The sequence below is a fragment of the Aspergillus fumigatus genome, chromosome 6, assembly GCF_000002655.1.
Source record: "Aspergillus fumigatus Af293 chromosome 6, whole genome shotgun sequence".
Taxonomy (NCBI): domain Eukaryota; kingdom Fungi; phylum Ascomycota; class Eurotiomycetes; order Eurotiales; family Aspergillaceae; genus Aspergillus; species Aspergillus fumigatus.
This window is the reverse complement of record NC_007199.1, coordinates 3319734-3332709: the sequence shown is the minus strand read 5'-3', so window position 1 is coordinate 3332709 and position 12976 is coordinate 3319734. Positions and strand designations below refer to the sequence as shown.

The following is a 12976-nucleotide window of genomic DNA, read 5'->3' as shown; positions in this document are numbered from 1 at the left end:
TAGCTCCAGGCTTGCCTTATTATAAAATGTATGCTCCAGACCCGCGAGTTCTATTACGGAGTACCTACTACCTAGGACGTTGGCCTCGGGCTGAGCGAGATCATGAGAATCCCATTTTTGCCACCCCAGATTCTGTAGTCATTACGTACCATCTCTGTAAACTATCTCCCACGTGTTTCTCCAGCTTTCAAGTTACCATGGAGTATAACGATCCAAGGTTTGTTGAGATTGAATGGCGTGAATTGGCCTCGAAGCTAGCATGGAACTCCGACGGGGGATAGTGCTTAACCATGGCGTATCACGGTGGTGCCCGGGAAGCTCAGGCCGAGGTGTTCTGCTCAAATAAGTCCTCCGTAGCGAGACAATCCAACTTTCCTGATGATGAACGACACCGTTGCATCGCTTCTTAGTGAACATGGATCACGTGGAGATATTACGAGACTAATAAGCCATGGGACCGCTCAGGCAGGTCTAAATTAAGGTTGGAGTCTTGAGGATCCTCATGAAGTGATGACAAAAACAGCATCAGGCCTTACATTGGCTGTGATGGCTGGGGTCCAGAGTGGGGAATGCTATCGATCCCCGAGCTCCTGCGCCTCACATGCTGCGATCAGCATTGTTAATTTTCTGTTGATCGTATCTCTGTTTACCTTAGTTCTTGTTGGATTTTATCAGTCTAGATAGTCCTGGACTCTAGTTCATTTCGAGGACCATAATAATCGAACACTCTCCTTGACAGTGGCCCTCCCAGCATGGGTTCAAATGATACCGAGTGGGAGCTGGAGGAAGGCATCCCTCAAGTGGAGGAACCGTTCATCCAACAGTATCTGAAGGGTCGTGATGCACTGGTCCTAGAAGAACGGAAGCAACGACATGGTTAGATTTCCAACTTGTATTTGAGCTTCGATTCCAAAGAGTTAATATCGCCAACATAGATGCCAATCTTCGCAAGGCCCTCTCCCCGCTGGCCGCCAAAGCATGCAAGATCGTGTCCAAGATCCGCGCTCGTGAGCTCGAGACCGTATGGTCCAAGGGGTCGACACAAGAGCAAGCTCACGGAGCCGATGAGATTCTCTACCCGGGGGTGATGTTCCATCTGGCAAGGGGTCGCATGGAAAACACCGACTTGTGGAAAATCGTGCAAAAGATGCCCAAAGGATCCCTCTTACATGCTCACATGGACGCCATGTTCGATATTGATTTTCTGGTTGACCAGGCCTTTTCTACCCCAGGAATGCACATATTTGCTCCACAGCCGCTCATTACCGCGAAGGAACTTGAGGAGGCGCCGTTCTACCTCCGGTTCTCGTCTCAGCCATTAGAGGAATCAGAGGACAAACCTACGATGTGGACGTCTTCCTACGAGTCTTCACGACTGGTATCTCTGCAAAAGGCAGCCTCGTCATTTCCCAAGGGTGGAGAGGCCGGTTTCCGCGAGTGGCTGAAGAGTCGCTGTGTTCTCGGCCCTGAACATTCCTACCTCCACCATCACGGAGTAGACGCCATCTGGGACATCTTCCGACGAACGTTCCCAGTCATCAATTCCATTCTAAACTACGAGCCGATCTTCCGCGCATGTCTGCGCCGCATGTTCGAACAACTCGCTAGTGATGGAATCAGATACGTGGACTTTCGTATCGCATTTGTCTTCGAGTACCGACGGGAAGGACGTGATACGCCCGAGGAAGGCTACTTCGAGTGGTGCCGAGTCTTCAAAGAAGAACTCGAACGCTTTAAGAACACCGAACAAGGCCGACGGTTCTACGGGGCCCGCATCATCTGGACCACCCTCCGCAATTTCCCCAACAAAGACATCGCAGCCAGCATGAAGCAATGCATCGAGACGAAGCTCGCCTTCCCGGACGTGATCTGCGGGTTCGACGTTGTCGGACAGGAAGACCAAGGCCGGCCGCTGGTCGATCTCGTCCCAGTGTTATTCTGGTTCCGCAAACGCTGCGTCGAGGAAGGCGTGACCATTCCCTTCTTCTTCCACGCAGGCGAGTGCCTCGGCGACGGCGACGCAACAGACCACAACCTCTTCGACGCAATCTTACTTGGCACGCGGCGCATCGGGCACGGCTTCTCCCTCTTCAAACACCCCCTCCTCATTGACCTCGTGAAGGAAAAGAAGATCCTCATCGAATGCTGCCCCATCTCAAACGAGATCCTCCGCCTCACAAGTTCTATCAAATCGCACCCGCTCCCTGCCCTGCTAGCCCGCGGCGTCTCCGTCTCCCTCTGCAACGACGACCCTGCGATCCTCGGCCAGGGCAAGAACGGTCTAACGCACGACTTCTGGCAGGCACTGCAGGGCCTCGAGAATATGGGACTCACCGGCCTTGCCATGATGGTGGAGAACTCCATCCGGTGGAGCTGTTATGAGGATCAATCAAATGCAGAGTGGGCCTCTGACATCGAAGATGGGATTCTTGGCGATGGGCTGAAGGCCGCCCGTCTACGGGAATGGTATGAAGATTTCCAGGCGTTTTGCGAGTGGATTGTTGCGGAATTCAAGGACGTAGAGGTCGACGAATAAAGTAAACTTCAAAACGTGGTTGTTATACAGGCGCCCTACTACTGGGGTATTATAGAAAGATTTTACGCTCTCAATACCTTCATGGACGGATGCAGATGCAGCGGGCCCGACCAACGAACATTGGCTTAGAGTATGAGCAATCTTGTAATTATGACATCTAGCGATCTGGAAGATAGTAGACAGAGTCGTCTGGATGTATTATACCCCGACCATCATCTGTCCGACAATTGGGTGGGTGTTCAAGATCGGGAATTTCAAGCATACGCTTCTGAAAGACAGGAAACTGATCCAAAAAAAAACATAAAAAAGAAGTCAGGGTATGTATTTCCAGAGACACACGTTCCTTTGTACTGTGAAACGGTGGTCCACATTATCCAGAGAAGAAAAATGCCCAAAGCAACGCGCATGAACTCCAAACCCAATGTACCAATATGCAGTGAACCTGTGCCCGGAGCCGGAAGGACCCTAGGAACAGACAAGACGCCAAAGAAACAATGCACCGACCCTCCGATCATGCAATGCGGAAACCAAGCTTTGGTCTCTCCTGGAATAGAGAAAACGCCGCGAACATAGCCTAGTTGTCCGTATGCTTCACTCGAGATCTTCGATATCGCGGTGCCGTGCGAGGACATGGCGCTTGTATTCTTCCTTGTCTGTGTCCCAGAGCTCGGCTGCTTGGGCGTTTAGAGGACTCGCGCTAGCTACCTGTTAGCATCAATGCGGTTGTATAGCAAGAGATGAGTGCAAGCCTACTTGTTGGGCTCCCCGAGCAAGCTCTGCAGGCTCAGTAGAACACTCTGCACGTTATATACGGCACTCCACTTGTCTTTGAGGATATCCAAGCAGATCCGGCCAGAGAAGTCGACATTTGGGTGGTAGATGGGTGTTTTAAAGAGAACCGTAGGAGGCGAGTAAGGATAGTTGTTAGGGAAGGCGAAGGAGAGCTTGAAGGTCAATCCCTCGTATGGTGTCTCGTTGGGTCCGCTGATCGTGGCCGTCCAGTTGAGAAGGTTGCCGTCTGCGTTGGGAAAGGCAGAGATGCCGGGCGAGGGGGACATCATCAGCTGCATCAACTCTGTTTGGAGACTATAAGATGTCGAACAGCCCGTTAGTACAATGTACAACAACTTAAGTTCACATTGGGAGCATATTCGGTTCATAGGATAGTGTACTCACCGTTTTGTCACGCTCTGAATGTCATTTCTGTGGGTGGCAGAGCTCAATTTGCTTGCCTCGAGAGCTTCGGGCGTCGCGTTCTGAGTATCCTCCATTGTGTAGTCCATCTTGGCGGCTCAAGTAACAGAAGTCGGCAAACAATTTTTGAGAGGCCAACTTCTTATTCTTTCCCTTTCTCGCTTAAGATTTAGAGAAGCGGTTCCCGGTTTGAGGAATGCTAGTAACAGTTGCAGGGTGAGGTTGCTGTCTGGAATGACGACGGATCCGAACACAGCACAACTGTTGGTTGCAAGAACGCCGGGTCGACCCACAACTAGAACCCTCAGATCGAAAACAGCAGAGACAAGTTGGAAAAGGAAAGGGTGATATGTAAAACCCCCAGAGAATTCTTTTATTATGAGAAGTTCAAGACGAACATTTAGGTAGTGAAGAGAGTAAGATATGACCAGGCTTGATTTTGTGTCGCGAACGGGGTGTTGTTTACTCCACCTTAGGACAAGTATCAGCCTCCCCTGGCAACGATTGGAACCAATGTTGAAGCCCCCGCCTAATCCCACTAGACCAAGGCACTGGGCGAATTTGAAAAGTCAAGAAAATTGAAAGATAAGGCCCAATAATGACCAGGAGGAGAAGAGGGAAAAGAGGAGCAAGACTGGAGTTGGATACGCCTGACCTGTTCACTGGACCATCGGAGTGCCTTGTCCTGCATGTTCCATGTCATCTTTGAGTGCTCTGTACTGGCAGCAAGCTTAATAATAGTTGCCCTTGGTTGTCAGATCACTTTGACAGGATATTCAGATGACTGAGCTGGAACAGTGATACGCCAGAGATCTACATGGTTATTCAGTGGTCACGGATTCACAAGACTCAGTAGATACAATGTCTTAAGTCATGACTCTGGATTCTCACATCTTGCGGCGACTTTTATTCTGAGCCAGCTGTTTTAAATAGAAGAGAGCTTCTTCCGAAAGGGATCAGCTGCTGCCGGTCTTTCATACATCAGACATTAAAAGCAATAGTTTCGGAGGTCCACTATGTTAATCCCAGCCGGTGCATGGAGTTTTATTCTTTCCAATTTCTGCTCCCACTCATGCATACTGCCCTCTAAGTTATTGCATCTTTCATTACTGCGGTACTATCGAATGTCTTGTTGTTGCAATGGAGTACGAGGTGTCCTCTTTAGCCTGCTCACTTCTGCACTCGGCGGGCATATCAACACATTACCTGAATAGGATAAAGTGGCTCGCGTTCCCGGCAAACCGCGTATTACGCCCATGGTGTTTCGACTCATTGACCCTTGCTTGTCGTGCCCAAAACACCACAAAGGACAATGGTATTGCGCCGAATCTCGCCGGAAGAAATTACTTTACCGACCGTGAATCAATAGTGTTCGATTTTCATGGTCCTGGCTGGGCTTGTTCTAAGCCTTGAACACAATGCACCACTCTCAGCTTGCCCCGCTGCCTAACGATCTGCCCTTTCGGATTGTCTCGAAAACGATCGGTCAGGGTGCCTATGCCTGGTATGTTCTGATGCTCCTAAATTTAGCTTGTTGGGTTTGTCAAATTCAACTAATGCGTTGCCCAGTATAAAGAAAGCCTGTCCGTCGAATACCGATAACCCCATCTTTGCCGTCAAGTTCATCCATAAAGAGTATGCTGCTCGACATGGCAAGATCAGCCCTCGACAATTGCAAATGGAAGCGACGGTACATAAACACATCGGCGATCATAAAAATATAATTTCGTTCTTTCAGACCGGCGAGGATAACGTATGGCGATGGATCGCAATGGAACTGGCCGAGGGCGGAGATCTTTTCGACAAGATCGAGGCCGACGAGGGCGTGGGCGAGGATATCGCTCATGTGTACTTCTCGCAGCTTATCAGTGCTGTGGGATACATGCATTCAAAAGGAGTCAGTCACCGGGACATCAAGCCCGAAAACATGCTCTTAACTGCCGACGGAAATCTCAAGATCGCCGATTTTGGGTTAGCGACGTTGTTCGAGTACAAAGGGGTCACCAAGCTCTCGACAACTTTTTGCGGCAGTCCTCCGTACATTGCTCCAGAGGTCATATCGTGTAGCAACCGCCGTCAGGTCAAGGGAGCGGGTTATCGCCCAGATTTAGTGGATATCTGGTCGTGTGGGATTGTACTCTTCGTTTTACTGGCGGGAAACACGCCATGGGACAGTCCGACAGACAGCAGCTACGAGTTTCATGAATACCTTGCGACAAACGCGCGAACGAGTGATGAACTCTGGCAGAAGCTGCCTGCGGCAACCCTTTCTCTGCTACGCGGCATGCTGAACGTCGACCCTAGTAACAGATTCTCTCTTGAGGATGTGCGACGCCATCCTTGGTTTACCCGACAGAATCGGTACCTTGCTCTAGATGGCAAGCTCAGAGATCCTATCAATCTAGCGACGACTATGTTCGAATCACTGCATATCGATTTCAGCCAGGATCCGCTTTCTCGACCTCACAGGACTAGCAGCTTTGACCCGGAGCAGATGAGGTTTGACGACGGAGATTTAAATACGGAACCCAGAATCTCCTCCACTCAGCCAGAAATGCCGAGGGCCGAGATGTTGGTAGACTGGGATACACCTCACACGGCGGATGTATTTTCGTCCACTCAACCTACGGGAAGGCCTTCCTCCAGCGACGACATGTTACTGGCGAGCTATCTAGAAGATGAGCCCTCCATGTCGCAATTTTCGCCTCATCCTTCCGTGCCGCTCAGTAGAACACAAAAGGCTCAGCGCTTCCGTGACATTGTACCCGCTCGCCCTATGACTCGCTTTTTCTCCACGTGGGAACTTAAGATTCTGGTTCCTCTTGTGTGCGAAGCTCTCCACCGCTTGGGGGTTCCTGTTCCTAGTGTGCCCGCGGTTTCTCCAGGAGACACATCTGCAACGATCCGAGTCGTCACTAGAGATGGCAGAATGTGCACATTGCAGGGGAAAGTAGTCCTCGAATGCGTTTCAGACGGGCTGTTTGAGATTGAGTTTATGAAAGTAAAGGGCGACCCTCTAGAATGGCGACGATTTTTCAAGAAGGTGGCTGTCCTCTGTAAGGATGCCGTCTACATACCCGATAATTGAGCTGGCTTTGAGGTTACACGACCTCCGGGGTTGCCAAGACGATCCTAAATCCTTTCGATTCTCTCTTTCCCTCTCTCACTTCTTTGCTGTTCACTATGTTTCTATTCTTAATGTACGTTTGACGCGAGTTATGATAGGTTGGCTTTGGGATACTGGCAGGAATACAGGCGGTCTTTTGGTATTCAGCATACTAGACCAATAGAATCATTTCTCATTCAACCTGAACGCTACCTCTTCAAGATGAGAGATTCTCGATGAAACCTCTCGAGGCTTTTGCCTTCAAACCCCGTCAACACGTGACGTCAGTCTAGGCTTGTTGATCGCGGGGAAATTAACGGATCTGGAACCCCGATCAGGAGGGGAACGGTTTGGGCTGTCTTACGTTGTGAGCGGGTTTGATCTTCTATCTGCCCTCTATGCTGTGCCTTTTAAGATCCTACCCATGGAAAACCTCCCCGTAGAGATTCTTTCCAAGATTATCGATTGTGAGTAGTAGATGTCTACGCCTTAGTTCTAAAGAGCTTACCCCGCATGGCCTGTGGCATTTTATCACTAACGCCATCCGCCTATTATGGACTAGATCTTACCCCGGTAGAGCAGGCCAAACTTCAGTCTGTCTCAAAGCGATTCTTTGCTCTCGCGCGTGATAACACGCGATGGAGACTTCACTGTTACGAGGAATCATGGGCTGCTTCAGAAGCTGCCCGCCAGAACCGGAGTACTTCCGAAAGCTTGAATGCGAGGTCCACAGCGCCCTTGGGCTCACTGGGGCAGGCGTCGCTCCTCTCCTTGATTCAACCACAGCATAGCCTTTGGAACCGGGGCTCGTCGGATCAGACTGGCCAGAACGAATTGCAGAATCCGTCATTCGCTGAGCGAGCGAGAGCGGCGGCGGCATGGGATCCCTCGTATGAGGGAGAGGATGTCGACTGGTATTCTGAATATATCGCAAGACATGGGCCCATGTCGTTCAGTTGGTTGCAGCAACCATTCACGAAGAAAAACCCAGGGGGGAGGAAGATTTACCGTGAGGTCAAGGGCATGGGGCTGCTCCGTGATTGGAGCTCGGCGAGACAGAACAAGGTGGTAGCTCCGCTTCACGACGGGAGCGTCTGCATCTGGGACCTGAATCATTCCCATTCGATCGATTCGCAGGCTACAAAAGGAAGCGTCCTTGGAGTCAGTGCCCCGGGGATCTTGATGGCGGATCTGTCTAAAAGAAGGGATCCTGCCTCACGGTCGGCGTTAGAATTTATCAACCTTGGCCAGAGTGTCAGCGTTGACTCCATACGTCAGAGGGCTTACATGGCCGTGGGAAATGCGTTAAATGAAGTCGACCTTGAGACTCTTCAGGTTATTTCACAGCAGCGTTATCCCTGGTCCATCTTCGCCTTGTCTCAGGAAACAGATTACTCAGTTCCACTTACGGTGGCCACAACCTTGAGTATTCATATACACGATTCTCGGTTGTCAGCCTCGGAGGAAGAGGCGGCCATCAATCTGCGTTGTGAGGAGCCAGTCACTGCGTTAGTGCCGGATTCGCAAGTATATGCACGTCCGGACTCCCCGCTGCTACAACTCCAACCTGATGGTCGGCCTCCCTACCGTATACGTAGCCCTGATCCCTCGCAGAAGGGAGCGGACTATGCACCTCTGTTCCAGCCTGGCCCTTTATCGCTTTTACACCCTCCCGCACCGCATGTGAACACGATTCTTCTTGCAGGCCGCTTTCCTAGCATACTACAATACGACCGGCGATTCTTCCCTCGGCTACAGAACACGGTACACTCAGGTGGCCGACTCTGCGGTCTTACTTCCATGCCTGCTCCCCATTTTCCTGTATCATCAGGCTCGACATATCCACATTCACATAAAGTGGTAGCCTGTGGTGAATACAATGGAAAAGGCTCACTCGAGCTTTACGAACTGACTCCCTCATCCCTGAACAGCGGAGACAGCCCGTCGGAAGTAACTTCCAATATGAATTCTGTATGTCAAAACCGTCAAAGTGCCGCGAAATCGAAGGTCCTCTCTGTAGAGTCTCACGGGACTCGCATCGCCTACTCGGACGCCGAGGGTAATATCAAATGGGTCGAACGAGACGGCCGTATCGATGTTCGTTGCTTCAATATCAACTCCTATCTACAGCAGGCCCGAAGCCAGAACAATCGACAATCAAGTCTCCAAACTTCAGACGCTTTCGCCGGGGACGGCGATGAAGAACAGGAGGAAGAGGGCGCCTCCGGACTCTGGCGAAGCGTTTTCCGCTCTCAGACTGACGGTGAAGTTGCTCGCAAGATCTTACCTACTGGTGGGAATTTAACAGGGGATGAGCTCCTTGTCTGGACAGGAGAGCAAGTTGGCCGTGTTGTGCTCTCCACCTCTTCCGGTGACAATCAGGGTGAAGAAGATGACGATGACGAGATGTCAATTGACGGGGACCTGGACGACTCTACTCGCGAAGAACTGCGAAGTAGAAGACGAGAACATCAACGACAGGAACGAGAGTACGCCCGAAGGATGCGCAGAGCGCTGGAAAGGCAGGCGGACGAAGTCCGGCGTATGAGAGGATTCGGACTATGATTGGAAATAGTTGCAATGATGATTTCTTTAGCTAGATAGCGCTCTCTTTCATAGACCAGGACAGATGTTTGTCACTCTATTAGTTTCTTGGATAGAATATTTATGTTCTGTTCGCATTCGATACCATGAATGACGAGGATGGTCACTTCCTTATTACCCACGATGAGCGACGAGTAGACGGCAAATTTACCATCAAGTGGACAGAGGCAGTCGTGTTGGATCCCCCAAATTGTCGTCCAAGTAATGATGATGACGCATCATCTCCGACGGCCCATATCATGTCGTTCGAAACAAACATCATCCAGGGATTCATGGACGTAACAAATCATCCATTCGGGCCGTCTTCATGTGTCGGCAGCCTCGGTCGGAGAGTTCATGTGCCGCGGTGGCCGGTGGGTCTGGAATGAAGGTGGAGGATGAGTCTTCATTAGACTTTCTGACAAAACATTAGTGATCGCGGATGATTTGATGGGGAGACCTTGACGCTCCCATCATGTGCAAATTTTTGCTGACTTGCTCGTATAATCTCCCCTCACATTGTCATTCTTGAACTCCGGCCGTTATTACTCAAGGATCAATTGAGGATATCCTTGAGGCTTGATAGTCGTCTCCAGTGTTCATCTGTATGCATCATCATTGAGCCATCTAACGCCGCCTCCGAACTTCCCCGCGTGCCGATATTTGAGTCACTGACACGACTACACTGGATTCCTAAACAAAGGTCAATTGAGCACGGCACTCATTCAGTATATATCACTGGAGAGACACGATACTTAAAGAATTACCTCATACTACCCAGGCAGTGGTTTCTCTGAAGACCTAGCCTTTCTAGCCGATTCGGAGATTCATTCTCTCAAACAGTTGCCCCGCGTGAACTTGCCGAGGGGCAACAATTATTCATACATTCTTCTCCTATCATTGCCTCGATTCTCAATTGCAATACCCCATAATGCCTTCATCTCTAGATTCCAGCCTGCAGCTCGATTCTATCGAAGACTCAATCAAGGCTTTTAGTGAGTTAGCCTCTCAGGTTGTTGCGCCACCTGCGCGAGCTCCGAGGATTGGGAAATGGAGATACTAATGGTCCACGCTCAACACAGAGAACGGAGAATTCATAATCGTCCTTGATTCGCAAGATCGTGAGAATGAAGGCGACCTGATCATTGCCGCAGAGTCGATCACAGACTCGCAGATGGCGTTCCTAGTCCGCTTTACGAGGTTGGTACACCCTTTCCTGCACTCAATCCCGGACTCTCAGAGCGCTTCTTGAACACTAGCTAACTTTTATTATCTGGAATTACAGTGGTCTGATCTGCGCACCTATTACCTCCGAGATCGCCCGCCGCCTCTCCCTGCCCCAAATGGTCGTCGAGAACACAGACCCCAAGGGAACCGCATACACCATCTCCATCGACTCCAGCGATCCATCCGTCACGACTGGGATCTCCGCGCAAGACCGCGCCCTGACATGCCGCACACTTGCCTCTCCGACTGCCAGATTCGAGGACTTCCGACGACCGGGCCACATTATCCCGCTCGAGGCGAAGGACGGCGGCGTGCGTGAGAGAAAGGGACACACGGAAGCGGCGGTCGAATTTTGCCGCCTGGCGGGTAAGTCGCCTGTTGGTGTGATTGCCGAGTTGGTCGAGGATGGTGATCTCGTTGAGGGAATCCCCGAGATCCGGGGCAATAATGGTATGATGAGACGCGATGGGTGCTTGAAGTTCGGCAAGAAATGGGGTATCAAGGTGTGCACGATTGAGGATTTGGTGGAGTACCTTGAGAGAACGGAGAGTCCTTTGCCGAATGGGAAGCATTGATCACTTGGTTGGATTGTGTCTCACTACCTGGTTGCTTTTTTTTTTGTTTGGCTGTTGGGAACTCTTTCCACTCTGATATACATGTGACGGCTCTTGTCTCGCTCCTTGCTTGGCCAGGAAAGAAAAGGTGTATCAATAAATACTAGATCACTTGGATATACTTTTACATGAAGTTCATATAGAACAAGGCAAAAAGAACAAGGCAAAGTATCATGAAACTACTGTGTATGTTTCCTAAAGGCAGATCAGTAGTAAGTAAAGTCAGCGACTACTTGTGCCAGGATCCGACGGCAAGAGATGAAAACGGTGAGAGGTGAAATATGACGAGAAGTAAACTTGATTGGTATGGGTATCTATCTTGATATCTTTTATCACTAAAACGCCAGTTGAAAGCATAACACAACTGAGATCGACTTCATGTATAGCATGAAACGGTATGACAGATTCGAAGAAAGCCCCGCCCAACGCCGATGAAATGCAGATGCAGTGTCATTTGTGAGACATGAACAGAAATAATGGGCGGGAAAAAACATGGTCAAGAATGGTCGGCTCAGTAACGAAGCCAGAGACAGGATACTCGGTGGGAAGCCATGTCTACCGTTTGAGGTGCGAATAATCTCTCAGAACGCCCATCATATGGGTATTGGTCGTCTTGCCACTGCGACGAGGTTTCTTGACCTTTTTCTGCTCGACCTTTGGCCGTACCTTGACGATCTTGTTCTTGCTTGTTGGTGTGATACCAGCTTTCTCCAGCTCCTCCTTGACGGCCTGTTGATCAGGAACTTTGATCTTCGCCCAGATCTGGCGGAACTCCTCATCGAAATGCTGCACTAGCGAGGGATCGTTGGCCCAGACCATCTTCGCATGATCATCCTTCTTGTTTCTAGTGACCAACAATTTCCCTTCTTTCTCCAGTCTGTTGATTGTTTCTTCGACGTTGGGCCAGCCCTCCCGGAGCTCACGGACGCTCATACCGGCAGCAGTAGTTTGAGACTGTAGCTTCTGCAGGAGTTGCTCTGCGGTGCGGATGTTGTGAGGAGGCCGAAAAGCAAATGTACCCTCCCCGTTCGCGCCACTAGGATCATATAAGACTTTTTCGTGCTGCGTGAGGATTCGCCGTAGTGCCTGAAGGTAGCCTTCGTCGCTTGAGCGGTGCTGGAGAGAGAGGTACGACACGATATCAGAATACCTGAGCGGAACGCCCTTCGATTTCAAGTGTTCAACTGCAAAGAGCACCTGTGTCATGATGTCCTTGCCCGTGCCGGTATTGGCAGGCTGCGAGTACACGATGTCTGCATTCTGCCTCTTCCGCTGTGCGTCGCTACCTGGTGTTGGTGTTGAGGTGGATGATGGTACCTGAGAAGTGCTTGTCGAGCCGTTGTGGACAAACCTTCTCTGCTGGGGCATACGGTTCGCATAGTCGGTAACGCTTGCGTTGAAACTCTTGAGCTGCTGCTGGAGCGACATGATTGCAATGGCTGGTAATGACGTGACAGACGTGAAAGTTTGATGATTGAGGCGGCGTCCGGCTCCAAGGGCCAGGGAGATCTTATTTTAAGCTGCTCTCGAGCATATAAATGGATCAGTAACTTCACTAATTAAGTTTGAGTCGTCATACGGTAAAGACGCAGAGGACAGATGCAGTGTGTTGGGGAAGGGAGGAAGTGATTGCGACTGATAGTTTTCGAAAGCCATAATCAGTAGCCTCAGGCAAATAATCACGTGTTTGCAAGACGCGCTAACCGCGTTTGGAGA

General features: G+C 50.4%; 6 protein-coding genes across 6 annotated transcripts; 4 read left to right on the top strand and 2 right to left on the bottom strand.

The window, feature by feature from the left end:
* Nucleotides 1-537: 537 nt before the first annotated feature.
* On the top strand, nt 538-2661 carry AFUA_6G13180 (putative CECR1 family adenosine deaminase). Its single transcript, XM_746102.2, has 2 exons — nt 538-876; nt 936-2661. Exons 1-2 carry the CDS (start codon nt 753-755, stop codon nt 2534-2536), a joined length of 1725 nt encoding a protein of 574 aa, XP_751195.1. The 5' UTR covers nt 538-752; the 3' UTR covers nt 2537-2661.
* Nucleotides 2662-3127: 466 nt separating this feature from the next.
* On the bottom strand, nt 3128-3819 carry AFUA_6G13170 (putative ubiquitin conjugating enzyme (UbcK); the record flags this gene model as incomplete). The annotated part of the gene is made up of 3 exons (XM_746101.1): nt 3128-3233; nt 3290-3622; nt 3713-3819. 3 exons carry the CDS (start codon nt 3817-3819, stop codon nt 3128-3130), a joined length of 546 nt encoding a protein of 181 aa, XP_751194.1.
* A 983-nt stretch (nt 3820-4802) lies between these two features.
* On the top strand, nt 4803-7037 carry AFUA_6G13160 (uncharacterized protein). The gene is made up of 2 exons (XM_077805113.1): nt 4803-5234; nt 5300-7037. The coding sequence occupies exons 1-2, from the start codon at nt 5149-5151 to the stop codon at nt 6816-6818; spliced, it is 1605 nt and encodes a 534-aa protein (XP_077661244.1). The 5' UTR covers nt 4803-5148; the 3' UTR covers nt 6819-7037.
* Nucleotides 7038-7349: 312 nt separating this feature from the next.
* On the top strand, nt 7350-9808 carry AFUA_6G13150 (uncharacterized protein; the record flags this gene model as incomplete). The annotated part of the gene is made up of 2 exons (XM_746099.1): nt 7350-9371; nt 9497-9808. The coding sequence occupies 2 exons, from the start codon at nt 7350-7352 to the stop codon at nt 9806-9808; spliced, it is 2334 nt and encodes a 777-aa protein (XP_751192.1).
* A 542-nt stretch (nt 9809-10350) lies between these two features.
* AFUA_6G13140 (3,4-dihydroxy-2-butanone-4-phosphate synthase RIB3) lies at nt 10351-11221 on the top strand (the record flags this gene model as incomplete). Its single annotated transcript, XM_746098.1, has 3 exons — nt 10351-10414; nt 10502-10619; nt 10705-11221. 3 exons carry the CDS (start codon nt 10351-10353, stop codon nt 11219-11221), a joined length of 699 nt encoding a protein of 232 aa, XP_751191.1.
* A 305-nt stretch (nt 11222-11526) lies between these two features.
* On the bottom strand, nt 11527-12895 carry AFUA_6G13130 (transcription factor TFIIE subunit TFA2). The gene has a single exon (XM_746097.2). The coding sequence runs from the start codon at nt 12686-12688 to the stop codon at nt 11816-11818; it is 873 nt and encodes a 290-aa protein (XP_751190.1). The 5' UTR covers nt 12689-12895; the 3' UTR covers nt 11527-11815.
* Between the last annotated feature and the right edge of the window lie 81 nt (nt 12896-12976).